This window comes from Hyla sarda, chromosome 3, assembly GCF_029499605.1.
Source record: "Hyla sarda isolate aHylSar1 chromosome 3, aHylSar1.hap1, whole genome shotgun sequence".
NCBI classification, from domain to species: Eukaryota; Metazoa; Chordata; class Amphibia; order Anura; family Hylidae; genus Hyla; species Hyla sarda.
Genome location: NC_079191.1, coordinates 24,300,266 through 24,322,251, shown reverse-complemented (window position 1 = coordinate 24,322,251; position 21,986 = coordinate 24,300,266). Strand labels below are relative to the sequence as shown.

Below are 21,986 nucleotides of genomic sequence, written 5' to 3'. Positions count from 1 at the left end.
ATTTTTTTTGTCTCAAATCAACCTTCCCCTGTCCTACCAATTTGTGTGTCTTCCTTTCGGAATCTCATCAGCTCCGAGATTATTCACAAAGATAATGGTGGAAGTAGTAGCACATCTTCGTCTACAAAATATAATTTTGATCCCTTATTTAGGCGACTTGCTGATGACAGCCTCCTCAAAACATCTTCTCATATCTCAATTGGATCTGGTAATACAACATCTCCAGAACTTGGGGTGGATTGTCAATCTAGAAAAATCGGATCCTCCATCCCACAGAAAGATCTTTTTAGGCATGCTGTTGGACTCAGTCAAAAAAGCTACTTTTCTACCTCCAGCAAAAATAGAGATTATCCAGTCAAAGATAAGAAAATTTCAAAAATCAAGACTGGTGTACATAAGAGAAGCAATGTCAGTGTTGGGTTCTATGACCTCCACGATTCCTGCGGTCAAATGGGCTCAATTCCACTCAAGACAGCTTCAGGCTCAGACTCTTTCTCTATGGAACAGATCTCAACTGACGCTAGACAAAAAATTCACATTAACCCCCCGGGTAGTGAGGTCTCTAAATTGGTGGTTGGTAGCCAGAAACCTAAAGGAAGGGGTCCCTTGACTGTCAGATCCAGTCCTTGTGACTACAGATGCAAGTGCCTGGGGATGGGGTGCTCATGTACAGGGACAGTACTTCCAAGGTCGCTGGCCTCCTCATCTAAACAAGATTTTCAGCCAAAACTCTACTTCTCAATCAAGATATAAAAATTTACTCAGACTATTCAACAACAGTAGCTTTTCTGCGACATCAGGGGGGCACAAGGCACAAAGCTCTTCAAGCTATTACGGCCAGAATCCTTGCTTGGTCGGAGAGAAATGTCTCCTCCATTACGGCCGTTCATCTGAAGGGATCCTGCAATCAGATAGCGGACTTTCTAAGTCGGAGGACCCTGGATCCAGGGGAATGGTCCCTAAATCCTTCTGTGTTCCATCTACTGGTTCTCAAGTGGGGTCAACCCTCTATAGATCTGTTTGCCTCCCGTCAGAACACCAAGACCATTCAGTTTTACTCTCTAAATCCGAGAGAAAGGCCGCTTGCGGTAGACGCATTAGCTCAAAATTGGAAATTTCCTCTGGCCTATGCCTTTCCTCCTTTTCCTCTGATTGCAAGAACTCTAGCGAAGATCCGAGACAGCAATTTAAGTGATTTTTGTGGCCCATACTGGCCAAAGAGGGGGTGGTTTTGTCTGTTGAAAAGTCTAGCGATAGAACCCCCCTTCCCTCTACCTCTAGTGGAAGATCTTCTGTCTCAAGGCCCAGTATTTCATCAGGGTCTACAGAACCTGCATCTTACGGTCTGGATTTTGAAGAGTCAAATTTGAGGAAACAAGGTCTGTCTCAAAAAGTCATTTTTACATTATTGAAGAGTAGGAAACCCTCTACTTCAAAAATATACCTAAAAATCTGGAAGAAATTTCTATCCTGGAGTAAACAAATTGATCCAGACCCATCTCATCCCAATGATCCACAAATGTTGGATTTCCTTCAAGAGGGGTTTGAGAAAGGACTCTCGCTTAGTACATTAAAAGTCCAAGTGGCAGCGTTGGGGGCTTTCTTTGATCATCAGATTGCAGATCATCGTTGGATTAAAAGGTTTTTTTAAGGTGGTTTCTAGACTAAAACCTAATACTCCAATCCGTACACCCTCTTGGAACCTTTAACTTGGTGCTATCTGCTCTCACTTCTCACCCCTTTGAACCTCTAGATCAGTGTTCTATAAAATTTGTCACTCTAAAACTAGTTTTTCTCATAGCTATTACTTCTGCTAGAAGAGTTGGAGAAATTCAAGCCCTGTCAATCAATGAACCATACATGTCCATATCTGATGACAAAGTAACCCTCAGATTAGATCCTTCTTTTCTCCCTAAAGTGGTTACTGACTTCCACCGATTTCAGGAAATTTTTCTTCCTTCTTTTTGTAATAATCCAAGAAATCCACAGGAAGAGAAATTTCACATGTTAGAAGATGTCTTCTCTATTATTTGGATGTCACAAGTCTTTGGAGGAAAGACTCTAATCTTCTTTTGCAGTTCCAAGGTCCGAATAAGGGTAGGAAAGCTTCCAAAAGTACTATAGCCCGGTGGATCAAGAGTGCCATTGTTGAGGCATATAAAGTTAGTGGGGAACAAGTCCCTAATGGTCTGAAAGCTCATTCTACTAGAGCAATGTCAACATCCTGGGCGGAAAGATCTGCTGCCTCAATAGATCAGATTTGTAGGGCAGCTACATGGTCAAATCCCCATACCTTTTTTAAACATTATAGGCTCAACTTATCAGTGTCTCATAATTTGGCCTTCGGTAGAAAGGTTCTGCAGGCCATTGTCCCTACCGAATGATGTTTATTTGGCATTTCTCATGTGGGCTGTCATGGTGGACGATAGGTAAAGATAGAATTATTTACTTACCGATAATTCTGTTCTCTTGAGTCCACCATGACAGCCCCATGATTTCCCTCCCTTTTTTTGGTGTTGGGGTTGTTTTCTTCTACTGGCATTACTTTTTCTGGTGTCCCTTTGTAAAACGCTGGGGGAGGGGCTTTTAACCCTTTTCTGTTTCCTGTTCCTATTAGGTCCTATGGGACCATCTCATGTGGGCTGTCATGGTGGACTCAAGAAAACAGAATTATCCGTAAGTAAATAATTCTATCTTTTGGGTCAACAGTGGGGTCCCGGGTTAAGGTGGTATAATACTCCATGTCATCCAGGATCCTTTTTGCTTCTTTTCTACTAACAATTTTAGAATTCTTAGCAAGCAACTGTAATGCCTCCTTCTCTTTTATGTTAAGGTTGGATTTAAACCGGTCTTGTTTGCTGAGATTCCTTAGGTCTGTTGCCACTAGTTCAAAAAATGTATCAATGAACGGACTGTCACGATTCGGCTGGCAGGAGGTGGATCCTCTGTGCCAGAGAGGGATTGGCGTGGACCGTGCTGGTGGACCGGTTCTAAGTTGCTACTGGTATTCACCAGAGCCCGCCGCAAAGCGGGATGGTCTTGCAGCGGCGGTAGCAACCAGGTCGTATCCACCAGCAACGGCTCAACCTCTCTGTCTGCTGAAGATAGGCGCGGTACAAGGGAGTAGACAAGAGCAAAGTCGGACGTAGCAGAAGGTCAGGGCAGGCAGCAAGGATCGTAGTCAGGGGCAACGGCAGGAGGTCTGGAACACAGGCTAGGAACACACAAGGGAACGCTTTCACTGGCACAATGGCAACAAGATCCGGCGAGGGAGTGCAGGGGAAGTGAGGTATAAGTAGGGAGTGCACAGGTGAGAATACTGATTAGGCCTGCTGCGCCAATCAGTGGCGCAGCGGCCCTTTAAATGGCAGAGACCCGGCGCGCGCGCCCCCTAAGGAGCGGGGCCGCGCGCGCCGGGACAACACAGACGGGGAACGGGTCAGGTACGGGAGCCGAGATGCGCATCGCGAGCGGGCGCGTCCCGCATCGCGAATTGCATCCCGGCTGGGAGTAATATCGCAGCGCACCCGGTCAGCAGGTCTGACCGGGGCGCTGCGAATGAGAGAACGCTGCGAGCGCTCCGGGGAGGAGCGGGGACCCGATGCGCTCGGCGTAACAGTACCCCCCCCCCCCCTTGGGTCTCCCCCTCTTTTTGGAGCCTGAGAACCTGAGGATAAGACTTTTGTCCAGGATGTTGTCCTCAGGTTCCCAGGATCTCTCCTCAGGGCCGCAATTCTCCCAGTCGACCAAGAAGAATCTTTTACCTCTGACCGTCTTGGATGCTAGAATCTCCTTCACAGAAAAGACGTCAGAAGATCCGGAAACTGGAGTGGGAGAAACAACTTTGGGAGAGAAGCGGTTAAGGATGAGTGGTTTAAGGAGAGAGACATGGAAGGCATTGGGAATACGGAGAGAAGGAGGAAGAAGGAGTTTGTAAGAGACAGGGTTGATCTGGCACTTGATTTTGAAAGGACCAAGATAGCGTGGTCCCAATTTGTAACTGGGGACACGAAAGCGGACATATTTAGCGGAGAGCCATACCTTGTCTCCGGGAGCAAAAATGGGGGGGGGGTTTCTTTTTTTATCAGCAAATCTTTTCATCCGGGATGAAGCCTGTAAAAGAGAATTTTGGGTCTCTTTCCATATGGTGGAAAGATCACGAGTCACTTCATCCACAGCGGGCAAACCAGAGGGCAAGGGAGTAGGGAGGGGAGGAAGAGGGTGACGGCCGTACACCACGAAAAATGGGGATTTAGCAGAAGATTCGGAGACTCTGAAGTTGTATGAGAATTCGGCCCATGGTAGAAGATCTTCCCAGTCATCCTGGCGGGAGGAAACAAAATGCCGTAAATAGTCACCCAGGACCTGATTAACTCTTTCTACTTGCCCATTGGATTGGGGATGATAAGAAGAAGAGAAGTTTAATTTGATCTTGAGCTGTTTACAGAGGGCCCTCCAGAATTTAGACACGAATTGGACGCCTCTATCTGAGACGATATGCGTGGGCAAACCGTGAAGGCGAAAAATGTGTACAAAAAATTGCTTTGCCAACTGAGGCGCTGAAGGAAGACCAGGAAGAGGAATAAAATGTGCCATCTTGGAAAATCGATCAATGACCACCCAAACAACTGTGTTGCCACGGGATGAGGGCAAGTCCGTAATAAAGTCCATACCAATCTGTGACCAAGGCTGTTCAGGAACAGGCAGAGGATGAAGGAGACCAGCAGGCTTCTGGCGAGGAGTCTTATCCCGGGCACAGACAGTACAGGCCCGCACGAAATCAATAACATCAGTCTCCAGAGTCGGCCACCAATAAAATCGAGAGATGAGTTGCAAGGATTTTTTGATGCCCACATGGCCTGCGAGGTGGGAGGAGTGTCCCCATTTGAGAATCCCGAGACGCTGGCGTGGAGAAACGAAGGTCTTCCCTGGAGGAGTTTGCCTGATGGAAGCTGGAGAAGTGGAGATCAGACAGTCCGGAGGAATGATGTGTTGCGGAGAGACCTCTACTTCAGAGGCATCAGAAGAACGAGAGAGGGCATCGGCCCTAATGTTCTTGTCAGCAGGGCAAAAATGGATTTCAAAGTTAAAACGGGCAAAGAACAACGACCACCTAGCCTGGCGAGGGTTCAGTCGTTGGGCAGACTGGAGGTAGGAGAGATTCTTGTGATCAGTGTATATGATAACTGGAAATTTTGATCCCTCCAGCAGGTGCCTCCATTCCTCAAGCGCCAATTTAATGGCCAGTAGTTCTCGATCCCCGATGGAATAGTTTCTCTCCGCCGGGGAGAAGGTCCTAGAAAAAAAACCACAAGTCACAGCATGCCCGGAAGAATTTTTTTGTAGAAGGACAGCTCCCACTGAGGAGGCATCTACCTCCAATAGGAAGGGTTTAGATGGGTCAGGTCTGGAGAGCACGGGAGCGGAAGAAAAGGCAGACTTAAGATGTTTAAATGCGTCTTCCGCTTGGGGGGACCAGGACTTGGGCTTGACATTTTTCTTGGTTAAAGCCACGATAGGAGCCACAATAGTGGAAAAGTGTGGAATAAACTGTCTGTAATAATTGGCGAACCCCAAAAAACGTTGGATAGCACGGAGTCCGGAGGGGCGTGGCCTAAGACGGCAGAGAGTTTATCTGGGTCCATTTGTAGTCCCTGACCAGAGACCAAGTATCCTAGGAAAGGAAGAGATTGACATTCAAAGAGACATTTCTCCATTTTGGCATAAAGTTGATTGTCACGAAGTCTCTGAAGAACCATGCGGACATGCTGGCGGTGTTCTTCTAAGTTGGCAGAAAAAAATCAGAATATCGTCCAGATAAACCACAACACAGGAATATAGGAGATCACGAAAAATTTCATTAACAAAGTCTTGGAAGACGGCAGGGGCGTTGCATAGGCCAAAGGGCATGACCAGATACTCAAAGTGTCCATCTCTGGTGTTAAATGCGGTCTTCCATTCGTCCCCCTCCCTGATGCGGATGAGATTATAAGCACCTCTTAAGTCCAGTTTGGGAAAGATGTGGGCACCTTGTAAGCGATCAAAGAGTTCCGAGATAAGAGGTAAGGGGTAGCGGTTTTTTACCGTGATTTTATTAAGTCCGCGGTAATCAATACAAGGACGTAGGGAGCCATCTTTTTTGGACACAAAAAAAAAATCCAGCTCCGGCAGGAGAGGAGGACTTGCGGATAAACCCCTTTTTTAAATTCTCCTGGATGTACTCCGACATGGCAAGAGTCTCTGGAGCAGACAGAGGATAGATTCTGCCCCGGGGTGGGGTAGTACCCGGGAGGAGGTCAATAGGACAGTCATAAGGCCTGTGAGGAGGCAAAGTCTCAGCTTGCTTTTTGCAAAAAACGTCAGAATAGTCCATATAAGCCTTAGGAAGACCGGATACAGGGGGAACCACAGGGTCACGGCAAGGAGTACTGGGAACCGATTTAAGACAGTCCTTGTGACAAGAAGTACCCCAGTTCTTGATTTCTCCTGTGGACCAATCAAGGGTTGGGGAATGGCGTTGAAGCCACGGTAATCCAAGAAGAATTTCAGAAGTGCAGTTGGAGAGGACCAAAAATTCAATTTTTTCGTGATGAGGTCCGATGCACATTAGGATAGGTTCCGTGCGGTAACGCACGGTACAGTCCAATCTTTCATTGTTAACAGAATTGATGTAGAGGGGTCTGGCGAGACTGGTCACCGGGATGTTGAACCTGTTGATGAGAGAGGCCAAAATAAAATTTCCTGCAGATCCGGAATCCAAGAAGGCCGTAGCAGAGAAGGAGAAGGTAGAGGAAGATATCCGCACAGGCACAGTAAGGCGTGGAGAAGCAGAGTAGACATCAAGAACTGTCTCATCTTTGTGCGGAGTCAGCATACGTCTTTCCAGGCGGGGAGGACGGATAGGACAATCTTTCAAGAAGTGTTCGGTACCGGCACAGTACAGGCATAGGTTCTCCATGCGGCGTCGTGTCCTCTCTTGAGGTGTCAAGCGAGACCGGTCAACTTGCATAGCCTCCACGGCGGGAGGCACAGGAACGGATTGCAGAGGACCAGAGGAGAGAGGAGCCGGGGAGAGAAACCGCCTCGTGCGAACAAAGTCCATATCCTGGCGGAGCTCCTGACGCCTTTCGGAAAAACCCATGTCAATGCGGGTGGCAAGATGAATAAGTTCATGCAGGTTAGCAGGAATTTCTCGTTCGGCCAGCACATCTTTAATGTTGCTGGATAGGCCTTTTTTAAAGATCGCGCAGAGGGCCTCATTATTCCAGGATAATTCGGAGGCAAGAGTACAGAATTGGATGGTGTACTCGCCAACAGAAGAATTACCCTGGACCAGGTTCAGCAGGGCAGTCTCAGCAGAAGAGGCTCGGGCAGGTTCCTCAAAGACACTTCGGATCTCCGTGAAGAAGGAGTGTACAGAGGCAGTGACAGGGTCATTGCGGTCCCAGAGCGGTGTGGCCCATGACAGAGCTTTCCCAGACAGAAGGCTGACTACGAAAGCCACCTTAGACCTTTCAGTTGGAAACTGGTCCGACATCATCTCCAAGTGCAGGGAACATTGCGAAAGAAAGCCACGGCAAAACTTAGAGTCCCCATCAAATTTATCCGGCAAGGATAATCGTAAGCCGGAAGCGGCCACTCGCTGCGGAGGAGGTGCAGGAGCTGGCGGAGGAGATTGTTGCTGGAGCTGTGGTAATAGCTGCTGTAGCATCACGGTCAGTTGAGACAGCTGGTGACCTTGTTGCGCTATCTGTTGCGACTGCTGGGCGACCACCGTGGTGAGGTCGGCGACAACTGGCAGTGGGACTTCAGCGGGATCCATGGCCGGATCTACTGTCACGATTCGGCTGGCAGGAGGTGGATCCTCTGTGCCAGAGAGGGATTGGCATGGACCGTGCTGGTGGACCGGTTCTAAGTTGCTACTGGTATTCACCAGAGCCCGCCGCAAAGCGGGATGGTCTTGCAGCGGCGGTAGCAACCAGGTCGTATCCACCAGCAACGGCTCAACCTCTCTGTCTGCTGAAGATAGGCGCGGTACAAGGGAGTAGACAAGAGCAAAGTCGGACGTAGCAGAAGGTCAGGGCAGGCAGCAAGGATCGTAGTCAGGGGCAACGGCAGGAGGTCTGGAACACAGGCTAGGAACACACAAGGGAACGCTTTCACTGGCACAATGGCAACAAGATCCGGCGAGGGAGTGCAGGGGAAGTGAGGTATAAGTAGGGAGTGCACAGGTGAGAATACTGATTAGGCCTGCTGCGCCAATCAGTGGCGCAGCGGGCCTTTAAATGGCAGAGACCCGGCGCGAGCGCGCCCTAAGGAGCGGGGCCGCGCGTGCCGGGACAACACAGACGGGGAACGGGTCAGGTACGGGAGCCGAGATGCGCATCGCGAGCGGGCGCGTCCCGCATCGCGAATCGCATCCCAGCTGGGAGTAATATCGCAGCGCACCCGGTCAGCAGGTCTGACCGGGGCGCTGCGAATGAGAGAACGCTGCGAGCGCTCCGGGGAGGAGCGGGGACCCGGAGCGCTCGGCGTAACACGGACCCCTGTGATGAACTGGGTTAAAGGTGGATTTTGGTTTGAGAGAAGTGGAAATCGGTGGTGGATCCAATAAATTCTGAATGTTAGGGTCATTTGGTCGATCCATATTCTGGATATTGGGCATATTGAAATGTCAAGTCAACGTTAGTTTTCGTATGAATTTATTTAAATCTACGTATAGATTGAATTTGTCAATCTTACCAGCTGGGCAGTAAGATAGGCCCTTATTTAAAAGCTGTAATTCTGTGGTGTTCAAAATGTGCAAAGACAGGTTGAATATTTGCTTGTACTCTTCAAGATTCACTATTGGAGAACCTTGTTCTTCTTTGGCTTTGGAATGTATTTCTCTTTTCTTCTGGCTCCCTCTACCCCTTTTCCCTCTTTTGGTTTTTATTTTTTTCCCTCCGGTTCCTTACATTTTTGAGCTTTTGGACTATAGAAATTGCTGATAAAGGTTGTCATTGGATATTCTTTGATAGAATACGTCGCTGTTGGAGCAATCGCAGCCGGGAGTTCTAAAAAAATAAAACGTTGGGGTTCTAGGAGACTTTCTGTGGTGGATGTAAAAGAAGTTTCCAAGTGTGACTGTTGTGTGTCACAGCTGGGCATGAGTGATTCACTGCTAGGAGAGGTCTGAGGTGGGGTGCTGTAATTCAACTGGTAAAGCATCTGAAAAGAAGGTTGGAGGTAGTGATAGAGATGAACAGATCTGTGCTTGTTCGAAGAGTCTGTCTAGTTCTTCCATATCCAATGTGAGTTGCTGTTGTGTTTGGGTGATATGGGGGGAAATTAGGTTTGTCGTTGGTCCTCAATTCCTGTAGGATGGCTGCTTGGTCCAATAACCTTTTGGATAGATAAGGGAAATCGGATAGACATTTCTCCTTTGGATCTTGGAGGTCATTTGATCCAATGCTGAAGTTTGTACAGGAGTGAGGATGAAATCCATATGCTCCGCTCTAGTTGTGTCGGACTCCTTTTTCTGTGTAGTAATTCTATTTCGGTTAGGACCATGTTTGGGCGTCCGTGATTTGTTTTGGGGTGGCATAGCATCTATTTGTGGGACTGCCCTTTTAGCTTTCACAGGGGCCGTATGGAATTTGCTGTTGGTAAAGGATCGAGTATTTGGGGTATTTGGGGGTGGTTGATAATTATCAGATGGTCTCTGTGCCCTAGGGGGAGGTCCCTGAGGGCATCTGTTAGTGTTGCCGGCCAGCATCCCGGTCTTTGTCTCTTCTTGGATGGTATTGCTTATTGTCACGTTGGTGTCCTGAGTGTTGATACTTCGGGATGTCTTTTTCCATATCCTTCCTCTTTTCTTTAGGCCAGTATTTAATGTTTTCTGCGTTGTAGTCTGTTCTATCGCAGTTCAGTTTGTGTACTTTCTTTTCAAGGATCTCTTTTCCTTTATTGAGGATCCTAAGTGCTTGAACCATTTCTGCAATCTCATTGTTCAGAGTCTGACATACTGATTTGTGTTTGGTACTTAGAAGTTGCATTGTGGTTGTAGCAAAGTCATGTAACATTGTGTTCCATTGATCGACAAAAGCAACATCATCTTTTAATGCTGGTTTAGGGTGTAGTCTGAGACCACGGGGTATGATGTTTTCAGTGGTGTAAATGCACAAAAAAACATAGATCAATGTGATGGTGTATCTCTGTTTTTAGTAGGGATCGACCGATTATCGGTTTGGCCGATATTATCGGCCGATATTCACGATTTTGGACGTTATCGGTATCGGTAATTACCTTGTGCGTTATCTTCACCTCTGAATATGAACAAGAATATTTCTGTTCACTGACAGCAAGGTTGTATGGTGTTGATCAGGCAAGTGAAAATACATGGCCAAATCTATGGAACTTTTGACATGTTATGCAGGTATAAGATAAGTTTTGACCAGTCAGGGTGCTGAGACCGTCACCAATCACTAGATATAGTCGCGAGAATACACAGCAGGGCAATTCATTCTGTAACTCGGTGCTCGCTCTAAGAGCAGGAGACGGTCTCCATAGACATTAATGTGGGGTCGTGGGGGATCTCAGCACTGAGACCCTGACCAATCAAAACAGTAGCGCTTTAAGCAGCTTGCATGTGATTAGATCAGTGTTTCCCAACCAGGGCGCTTACAGCTAGATATTCATTTTATTGTGTCTTGTATTAATGTTTTTTTTCTGCTTATCTGCTGATCTGTTCACTTGTGTTTCACAGTTTATTTCGAATTACAGAACATGAATTTTAACACATTATATCTCCATTCTTTGCAGAGGTTACAACAGAGAGTGAAGAGGCAATTGTACCTGAAGCTGAGTCTGCAGAAGAGTTTGAGGATTGCACAGAAGGTTGGTAATTTTCTATCCAGGTTTTGTCCCAAGACATCCCCCCAGTAAAGACAGAATCACAGTCTACAGCTTAGGAATTATTTGCACGAGGTCCTCCATGTAAACTTATTTTTAGAAAAAAATTGTTAAAGGGTACTCTGGAGTAAAAAAAAAAAAAAAAAAATCATAATTAAATCAACTGATGACAAAACTTCATACACGTTTGTAAATTACTTCTGTTAAAAAACTTAAAAAACAAAACAAAATGAATCACCGATTTCCATAGGCCTGACCACAATTAACAAATTAATAAGTTAAAGGGGTACTCCAGAGGAAAACATTTTTGCAAATAAAGTGGTGCAAGAAAAGTTATACAGATTTGTTAATTATTTCTATTTTAAGAAATCTCAAGCCTTCCAGTACTTTTCAGCTGCTGTTTGTCATGGAGGAAGTCATGTAGTCTTTGTCCGTATCAGAAACTGTCCACAGTGGGAAATGTTTTCACTGGAGATTTTCTCCTGGACAGTTCCTGACATGGACAGAGGTGGCAACAGAGAGCACCATGTCTGACTGGAAAGACTACATGACTTTCTCCAGGACATACTGCAGCTGATAAGTACTGGAAGGCTTTAGTTTCCTAAAATAGGAGTAATTAAGAAACCGGTATAACTTTTCTTTCACCACTTGATTTGCAAACATTTTTTTCTCTGGAGTACCTCTTTAACTTATTAATAGTGGTCAAGACTATGGAAAACTATGATTCAATCCATATCCTATAAGGCAAGCTGCATTATTGACCCAAATTTAGACAGCACAAAATAAAAAATCTGCTGGTCAAGGGGGTGGTTTATATTTGATCCCCTGGTAATCAAGCAAATGTCCATTTTCTCTGTCGCTTCATTGCCACTAGGAGGCTGACACTAAGGAACCAAAAAGGTCGGAGACAGGGATACCGTCCATGGCTCTTAAGCCTCCCCTGTCTACCCACACACGCGACAAGGGGCACAACGCTAACCTATCTACGTTGTTGTCCCCTGGTCGCTAGCGCCAGGCGGCAAGCCTTGGGTCCGGGCCCTCCTCTTGCCCCTGCTCACCTCTCCTTTGGTCAGGATGATGCAATGGGGCCATAAGCTGGCTGAAGACTACAGGGCAATTATAAATTTCATAGATAAGTATGCCCCTTCCCCTGGAAGTCGGACCCTAAATCTGGCCACTTTGCCTCCAAGCCGGCTAAGTAGCCTACCGCATGAAGGTACGTCCCCTACAGAGTTATCTTCTCGGGTCGATGGCCGTCTTCTTCTTTTTCAGGATGAATGGCTCTCTCACGTGGATGACACCTGGGTTCGGGAGGTGGTCTCGCAAGGTTACAAAACAGAGTTTTCTTTTCTGCCCTGAGACCGTTTCTTCCACTCCCGCCTCCCCCCGCGCTCTCCCGAGCTGGCTGCTGGTTTCCGTTCCGTCCTGCGTTCTCTTTTGTTGCAGGGCGTTATTGTTCCTATTCCTCTTCGAGAATTTTTTCCCCGGTTTACTCCAACCTCTTTGTCGTTCCCAAGAAAGGTGGGTTGGTTTGTCCCATCCTCGACCTCAAACGTCCCAACCGTCATCTTTGCTTGAGACACTTTTGGATGGTGTCCCTGAGGTTGGTTATTGCCTCCATGGAACTGGGAGAATTCCTGTTCTCCGAAGTATGCATATACAGGATGCGTACTTACACGTGCCCATTTTTCCACCTCATCAGCGGTTTCTCCATTTCAGAGTGACATTTCCAGTTCGTTTCCCTCTTTTTTGGGCTTGCCACTGCTCTTCGTGTGTTCACGAAGGTCTTGGTGGTGATTTTGCATTCCAAGGGCGTTACTGTCCTCCCTTATTTGGACGACCTTTCGGTCAGGGCGTCCTCCAGCGCACAGACTCGGGAGAGTCTTCATATCGCCCTCGACACTCTGTCTCGCTTTGGCTGGATTGTCAACACCGCCAAGTCCTCCTTGGTTCCGTTTCAATCCCTGGAATTCCTTGGTCTTCTGTTCAATAAAGCCTCGGCCAAGGTGTCTCTTCACAAGGACAAGCATCTTGTGCTGAGGGCAGGGGTCAGGACTCTCCGCTGCCCTCTTCCGGTCTCCCTCTGTTTTTGCATGCAGGTGCTGGGGAGGATGGTGGTGGCCATAGAAGCGGTCCCATTTGTGCAGTTTCACTGCCACCCCCCTTCAGTTAGCCACACTGGCCCTTTGGGATTGGTCTCCCTTGTCCTTCCACCGCCGGGTCCTTCTCTCTCCACGGGTTCGCCGTTCCCTCCTCTGGTGGCTCTGGTCTCCCCTCATTCTTCTTGGGCAACCAATGCGAGCCTGATTGGCTGGGGGGGGGGGGGGGGGATTTTTTGAGACAGGACAGTCTAGGGCCGTTGGTCTCCCTCCGAGGCCCATCTCCCGATCAACATTCTGAAGATCCTCTGTTTGGTAGCCTCTCCTTCGTGGACTTCCAGTCCGGATTCAGTCAGACAACGCTACGGTGGTGGCTTATATCAATCACCAGGGTGGGACTCGCAGTGCGACGGCAATGGTGGAGGTGGCCAGGATTTTCTCCTGGGCCAAACCTTAGGTTCCCATTCTGTTGGCAATCCACATTCCAGGCGTGGACAAGTGGGGGGGGGGGCAGATTTTCTCCGCCGCACTTCCACAGATCCCAGGGAGTGCGCCTTCCACCCCGAGGTGTTTGCCGTCGCTGGGGGACCCTGGACGTGGACCTAATGGCGTTCCGGTTGAACCGTCGAATTCCCAGGTTTGTCGCCAGGTCCAGGGGTCCTCTCGCCGTAGCGGAAGAAGGACTCGCCGTCCCATTGGGGAGCTTATCCCTTCCTTACCGGTTCCCTCGGTTTCCCATTCTTTCTCGCGTCCTGTGCAAGATTAAGTCGGAAGGCATGTCAGTCATTCAGGTGGCCCAGGCCTTCTTTCCCAAGGCCCTCTTTACCACCTGGATTCTTGTCCTCTTCGTTTGACGGCCTGGTTCTTGAGTCCGCGGTCCTGAGGGATCAGGTTGTTTGTACCTTGATCCGTGCCCGTAAGCCGGCTTCTTCTCACATCTTCTAATCGCACCTGGCGGCTTTATTTTCGTTGGTGCGAGGATCGTGGCCTTCCTCCCATGCGTTTCTCTCTTCTCTCTCTTGTGGCTTTCCTCCAGACCGGAACCCGCTTAGCGCTGGGTTCCCTTAAGGACCAAATGTCTGCCCTGTCTATTCATTTCCAGAGGCCCCTCGCCTCTGACTCCCACATTCGGATTTTCCTTCAGGTGGTGGCTCATGTGGCTCCTCCCTACTATTCTCCCACCCCTGCTTGGGACCTCAATCTGGTCTTAGGGGCATTGCAGGCTTCCCCCTTTGAGCGCCAGGTTTTTCCAGGGTTGTTATTGTTGCCTGTTGGCAGGGTTCCTCGGTTTACTTTTTGTTCGGGGTCCTTCAGACTTTGTTCTGGTTCCTCCTACTGCTTTGTGACTAAACTGATTAGCTCATTGTCAGTAGGCGGGTATAGCCTGCCAAGGAGGAGCCGACTTTTTGAGTTCCTTATTGTCAGCCTCCTAGTGGCAAGAGCATATACAGTGGGGCAAAAAAGTATTTAGTCAACCACCAATTGTGCAAGTTCTCCAACTTAAAAAGATGAGGGAGGCCTGTAATTTTCATCATAGGTATACCTCAACTATGAGAGACATAATGAGGGGGAAAAATCCATAAAATTACATTGTCTGATTTTTTTTAAAGAACTTATTTGCAAATTATGGTGGGAAATGAATATTTGGTCACCTACAAACAAGCAAGATTTATGGCTCTCACAGACCTGTAACTTCTTCATTAAAGGGGCACTCCACTGGAAAACATTTTTTTTTTAAATCAACTGGTGTCTGAAAGTTCAACATATTTGTAAATGACTTCCATTTAAAAATCTTAATCCTTCCAGTACCTATTAGCTGCTGTATACTACAGAGGAAGTTCTTTTCTTTTTGAACTTCCTTTCTGTCTGATCACAGTGCTCTCTGCTGACACCTCTGACCATGTCAGGAACTGTCCAGATGTTTGCTATGGGGATTTTCTCCTACTCTGGACAGTTCCTAAAGCAGAGAGCACTTGTGGTCAGACAGAAAGGAATTTCAAAAAGAAATACAGCAGCTGATAAGTACTGGAAGGATTAAAGCGTACCCGTCAGATCCAACAATTTTTTTTTTTTTTATATATCACTCAGTACCTAATCCTGACATGTACATCTAATTTTTATGTGTCTAGCACCTTTATTTTAAAGATAACATTTTTGAGTGTAGTCCTTAGGGCCAATTTCAGCAGTATAATTGTTTTCTGTTGTACTAAAGACAAGAACATTCTACAGTGATATAAACTTTTTGAAGTCATATAAACATGCTGTGATGTTATGGCAGGGAAAGGGTGTGTTTCCCTAGCTGATTTGGGAGAAACCTCCACCCGGGGCCTTATCAATGAGGCCAGCAGAAGTGTGGGAAGTGTGTTTACAAGGAAAGTCTGGATTCTCCCCAGAAGACAGCAAGGTGGCTGTGAGGGAGAGGCAAGGGGTCCTTGCAAGGAGCACAAAGCCGGGCGCTGAGAGTGACCCACCACAGTGAAGTGGACTGTGACAAGTTTGTGGTACAACAGGTGAAGTGTTAGTTCTCCTGTATGAGACAGACAAGGGATCTAAGAAGTAAAAGCAAGAGGCCGCAAACGCTGTGTGTGAACAGTGAGTAAAGGTTGCAGGATGCATGTTTTAACTGGCAGGGAGATAGTCAGGGCATGCTGTATTGTGTAGTCAGTAGCTGGGCTGCCTAGGTTTTATTTTGAATACTGTTTTATGTTTTTGTTTATCCTGCAACCTGTCTAATAAAGCTGGCGAGGAGCCAGACTTGCATAAAGAATTGTTATTTGCCTGCTGAATGAAGTAGAAACGTGTCCTGTGGCTGTGTCAAGGACTATCCCAGAGCTAACCCCAGAGTGAAATCCTTACAGTGCATGTAAATGTTGACCTTTTTTCTTGCATGTTTTTCAGATGGGACAAAGCAAGAAAAAGAAGAAAATGAAGGTGTTGATGTGCCTAGTGGAGACTATGTGGAAATTGAAGATGCTCTGAGAAGTGAATCTTTAGAAACTAGCCACTTTGCAGAAAGTGACGACCTGCACAAAGCTGAAGAGCCTCTCCCCAACAAAATGTCCCAAGAAGGCAAGATAATAGCAACCATTAAATTTGCTGATGAAATTGTACCTTCTGTGATCAGTGAAGATGTCCATAAAATAGAAAACATTGTAAAAAATGAAGATGTTTCGGCAACTGACTCCATGTTAGTTATTGAAGGCAATAAAGTATATGATGAGGCCATGGCTAGTGAAGATGTTTTGGATGATGATACTGTAGATAACGTGGTGTCTGTAGAGCTTTTATACATTGAACCTGAGAAAGATGAAGCCAACAAAGACGTGGAAAAATATGGTGGACTGGTTATCAGTGAAGATGATCTGGTTCCTGGGGATGCTAAGATGCTTCTAGAAAGTAAGGCTGTGACAGAAGGTGAAGAGGTTAGTGAAGATTGTATGGACATTGAGGAAATATGTGCAGAAAATCTCAGTCTAAAGGAAGAGACAGTAACTGGTAAGTAGCTATTGATGACCACAACTAGTAATGACTTTATACAAAGTGAGGAAGATTCAACCAGCTGTGACATCACTGTGAGTGGGGAGCGGTGACATCTTCACATATTGAAGTTACTTGTATTGAAGAAAAAAAGATTAAAACTATAGTTCATGTCTAAAATGTATGCTTTTCTCGGTCGTCTCTATTGTGGGACACAGGAACTGTGGGTATATGCTTGCTGCCACTAGGCAACAAAAAAGGAAGTGGGCCCCACCTAGCAGGATATACCTCGCCTAATGGCTCTGAGCTAATCAGTTTTAGCTTAGTTTCAGAAGGGAGGCAAAAAGTGGTTTGGAGCTCCCCAGACCTGGTCTTACTTTTTTGTTTTTCTTTCTCTTAGCTTTGTAGTTAGACTTTTCTATCCTTGTTTTTTCTAGGTTGGGGTCACAAGAGCATGGCTCTGCCTGATCCCCCACCTGCGATGAAGGGGCATGGTGCATAGGGTATGGGCCGTTTACCCCTTCTCGCCAGCGCCAGGTGGTTGTACCCCCGGTCCCCTCTTACCCCTTCCTGCCCTGCTATGGTAGCCTGGCATGTACAGTTTGGTGTTAAACAGGCTGAAGACTACTTTAGGTGAGTACGTCCACCCCCCTTTTTTGGGGGGTACTGGTGTGCTCAACTCTGGCTGGGAGTGCTGGGATTTTAAACTTCCCGCACTTCCCAGCTGGCGGGTTCCAGTACTCAGGCTGCGACAGTCTCTACGACTGTCGCTTGGCTCCTCTTCGGGCGCTCAGTCTTCGGGCAGCACTTCTGGGGGAGGGCTTGTGGCCGTCGGACATCAGGAAATTTAGTCCGCAGCTTCAACCCTTATCCCCCCTATAACCCTGCCCATCCTGGCGTGCGCTCTGGAGGCCCGCTGGCTCCACCTCTATCTCTGCAGCCGCATCCAATTGACTCTCATCGCACGCTCCAGGGGTAAGGCCCTCAACCTCTCCTGGCTTAGTGCACATAGTAGGGGTCACGTTTCTTCTCCCGCCCTGGTGCCCTAACCAATGGGATTCGAGGTGATCTGCAGGGGGCCGTTCCTCTCCCTCGGCAATGACATAGTAACATAGTTTGTAATGTGGAAAAAAGACAAGAGTCCATCAAGTTCAACCTAAAGCCCTACTGTGTTGATCCAGACGAAGGAAAAAAAAAAACCATGAGGCTGATGCCAATTGCTGCATGACAGAGGAAAAATTCCTTCCTGACCCCAATATGGCATCAGAATAAATTCCTGGATCAACGTTCTATCCCCATAATTCTAGTATCCATAACCTGTAATATATTTTTCCAGAAAAACATCCAGGCCCCCTTGAACTTTTTTTTTGAGTCAGACATCACAACATCATGTGGCAGAGAGTTCCATAGTCTCACTGCTCTTACAGTAAAGAATCTCTGTCTGTGATGATGGTAAAAGCTTCTTTCCTCTAGACGTAGAGGATGCACACTTGTCATGGTTATCGGCCTAGGTATAAAAAGATAATTAGAAAGATCCATTCATATATTTGTACATTGTGATCAGATCGCCCCTAAGACGTCTTTTCTCTAAACGAAATAACCCCAAGCTTGATAACCTGTCTTGGTACTGTAATCCTCCCCATACCATTTTTTATCCTTGTCGCCCTCCTCTGTACCCTCTCCAGTTCAGCTATGTCCTTCTTATATACAGGTGCCCAAAATTGGACACAATACTCCATATGTGGTCTAACTAGTGATTTATACAGAGGCAAAACTATGTCCTTATCTCGTGCCTCTATGCCCCTCTTGATACATCCCATGACTTTGTTAGCCCTTGGCAGCCGCTGCCTTGCATTGATCACTAAAGTAGAGTTTACTGTCCACCAGTTCCCCTAAGTCTTTTTTCTGTCGAAGTTTTATCTCATGTCTTATTATGTTGTGGGCCATTTATATGGATACACCTTAATAAAATGGGAATGGTTGGTGATATTAGCTTCCTGTTTGTGGCACATTAGTATATGTGAGGGGGGGAAACGTTTCAAGATGGGTGGCGGCCATTTTGAAGTCGGACATTTTGAATCCAACTTTAGTTTTTTTCAATAGGAAGAGGTCATGTGACACATCAAACTTATTGGGAATTTCACAAGAAAAACAATGACGTGCTTGGTTTTAACGTAACTTTATTCTTTCATGAGTTATTTACAAGTTTCTCTTTGTTTACAGCCATTGAAGTTGAGGTTAACACGAGGTTTACAGACATGTCGTCGAGGTTAACACGTGAGGAGCGGATAGAAATTGTGTTGATGTCTGGTGAACGCAGTAACTGGGTCATTGCAGCGGATTTCAATGCAAGACACCCTACGAGACCACCCATCTCCCATGCTACAGTAAGCAAACTGCTTGCTAAGTTTTGTGAAACTGGTTCAGTGTTGGATTTCCCAAAATCTGTCACTAATGAAGAAACATCAGTGGCTGTCCTAGCTTCATTCAGCAAGAGCCCATAGCGTAGCACTCACCGCATGTCACTGGAGAGTGGCAGTAGTCGAACATCCCTTTGGCAGATATTAGCTACTCACAAATGGCACCCTTACAAACTTCAGCTACTGCAGCATCTCAACAAGGATGACCCAGATCGGTGCACTGAATTAGCAGAATGGGCAAAGCAAAAATTGGAAAAGGACCCTCAGTTTACGCAGAAGATTTTGTTCAGTGATGAGGCAAACTTTTATGTGAATGGTGAAGTTAACAAACCAAACCACCGCTATTGGTCTGACACTAACCCACATTTAGAGAGAGAGAGGAAGGCGCCTCATGTGCGGGATCAGCAGATCTTGTTAGTGGGGGTGGGGGACGGTAATTCCCAAGCCGCTTACCAAAGTTGGTTGTGCGCCCACACACAACAAGGTAAAATGCAGAAGAAATATAAGAGAAGGTCCACTGCAGCCCTCCTGGGTAGAAGTAAAATCAAAACCGAATGACCATGAATTCAGGAGTTCGTCCGGCGCAGAGAGGAACCATCAGGAAGCCAAGTAAAATCAATGGATTTATTAAATGCAACGCGTTTCGCTGCGCATGCGCAGCTTCATCAGGCATTGATGAAGCTGCGCATGCGCAGCGAAACGCGTTGCATTTAATAAATCCATTGATTTTACTTGGCTTCCTGATGGTTCCTCTCTGCGTCGGACGAACTCCTGAATTGATGGTCATTCGGTTTTGATTTTACTAACCCACATTGGATAGATCCCTCCAAGACTGTTGGAACACAACAATTGATGGTATGGTGTGGAATATGGGGTACAAAGATAGTGGGGACGTTCTTCATCAATGGAAACCTCAAGGCCACTGGATATGCAAAATTGCTACATGATGATGTGTTTCCCTCTTTATGCACTGAAGCTGGCACGTTCCCTGAGTTTTTCCAGCAAGATGGTGCACCACCACATTATGGGTGTCGGGTCCGAGCATTCCTAGATGAACAGTTTCCTGGAAAGGGGATTGGTTGTCGTGGGCCAGTTGAATGGCCCCCAAGGTCTCCCGATCTGACCCCCGTAGACTTTTATCTTTGGGGGCATCTGAAGGCAATTGTCTATGCTGTGAAAATACAAGATGTGTAGCACCTGAAACTACGGATACCTGGAAGCCTGTGCTAGCATTTCTCCTGTGGTGTTGCTATCAGTATGTGAAGAGTGGGAGAAGAGGGTTGCATTGACAATCCAACACAATGGGCAGCACATTGAACACATTTTACAAGTGGTCAGAAACTTGTAAATAACTCATGAAAGAATAAAGTTACGTTAAAACCAAGCACATCATTGTTTTTCTTGTGAAATTCCCAATAAGTTTCATGTGTCACATGACCCTCTTCCTATTGAAAAAACAAAAGTTGGATTCAACATGGCCGACTTCAAAATGGCCGCCATGGTAACCACCCATCTTGAAACGTTTCCCCCCTCACATATACTAATTTGCCACAAACAGGAAGTTAATATCACCAACCATTCCCATTCTATTAAGGTGTATCCATATAAATGGCCCACCCTGTAAAGTTTGTTTTTATGGCCCAAGTGCATAATCTCACATTTTTCCACATTAAACTTCATTTGCCATGTCTGTGGCTAATCCTCCAGCTTTCCCAGATCCCTCTGTAATATTATGTTATCATCCTCTGTGGTGATCACCCTCACCAATTTGGTGTCATCTGCAAATATAGAAATTCTACTTTGTGATCCATCTACAAGGTCATTAATAAACATATTGAAAGAAGTGGACCCAGTACTGACCCCTGTGGTACCCCTCTAGTAACTGTCACCCAACTAGAGTAAGTTCCATTGATACCCACCCTCTACCCCTCTACTTCCTGTCACTAAGCCAGTTGCTAATGTGCTGGTCTGATCTTCCTCCTCTCCTCCCTGCCTCAGCTGCATGCTGCTGTCCCTACTCAGCTGCTCCGCTTCAGGACACAGGAATCTGGGTGAGCTTGCTTCATTTTTTTGTTGGCTTCTCTGCTTTGTTTATTCTCATGTCAGATCCCCCCCCCCCCCCCCCCCCCAGACAGGTGGCCGCCTCTTTGGTCACTTACTACATCTGTGCAGGTTGCTCATCTAAAATGCTGGGCCAAGTCCACTTGTTCTGTCTGCTCTGCTAAACGGCACAGCCCCCAGTTGCCTACTGCTCAGGATGGCTCCCTGGACAGTGCAATTCCTGATCCTGTCCCAGGATGCGTCTCCTCCCTTTCTCAGTTCATTTCTGATTTGACGCGTGTGTCCCAGGTGGTGGCTTCCGCCTTGGAGCGGTCCTCCTTGCAACAGCCCTCCCGGTAGGCGCGTTCAGCTTCCCCTGACTGATCCGGCAGGTGTTCTCACAAGTGCCCTAGGGTCTTGTCCTTGAACTCCTCCCCTTGACTCCTTTTTCCGGGTTGTGTCCTCGCCGCGCCGCTCCTGCTCCCTCTCCCCAGCTCCCCAGAGGCACCCTGCTCCTGTGGCTGCTCTCCTAGAGGCCATGTCCAGTCTCCTACTCTTTCCATGTTTACCACGCCTAGGTCTAAGGCCCCCACAGTACGTTCCCAATCTCCAGGGGAACTTGTGGATGTGGAGTCAGAGCTGCCTTCGGATTTAGAGGAGCTGTGAAGCATGTCGGACATGGTGGACAGTTTGGTGTTAGCTGTCAGGGACACCTTTCACCTACAGGACCCTGTAACTTTGGACCCAGCTCTATAAATTTCCTTCTGCTGCTCTCGCCACGTTCCCAAAGTCTTCAGTCCTCACACTGAATTTGATGAGCTGCTGGATGCTCCCGCAAAATAGGGTGCGCTGCTCCGATTCCTGCTACAAGTTCTCTTCTTTTCGTCCCTTTCAGTCCTTTACCTCGGGCCGCACGGATATGCCAGCGGCCTCGCAGTCTCCGAAAACTCCATCCTTCAAGACTTGTTCCTCCTGGAGATCAGATAGCCGCTCGTCCCACTTTACCGCCAAGCCAGGTACTCTCAAGCCACCCTCCTCCTGAAGGAATGCCCCCACC

At 47.2% G+C, this 21,986-nt stretch overlaps 1 protein-coding gene across 6 annotated transcripts in view; it reads left to right on the top strand.

Moving 5' to 3' along the window:
* Positions 1-21,986, top strand: part of LOC130361197 (uncharacterized) — a 113,779-nt gene that overhangs the window by 62,233 nt on the left and 29,560 nt on the right. For 5 of the 6 annotated variants that reach the window (XM_056563907.1, XM_056563904.1, XM_056563906.1 and 2 more), the window contains 2 exons: positions 10,804-10,878; positions 15,891-16,487. In XM_056563907.1, the coding sequence (XP_056419882.1) occupies positions 10,804-10,878; positions 15,891-16,487 (672 nt within the window). The remainder of the gene's footprint in view (positions 1-10,803; positions 10,879-15,890; positions 16,488-21,986) is intronic. The other variant, XM_056563905.1, reaches the window with a different exon arrangement.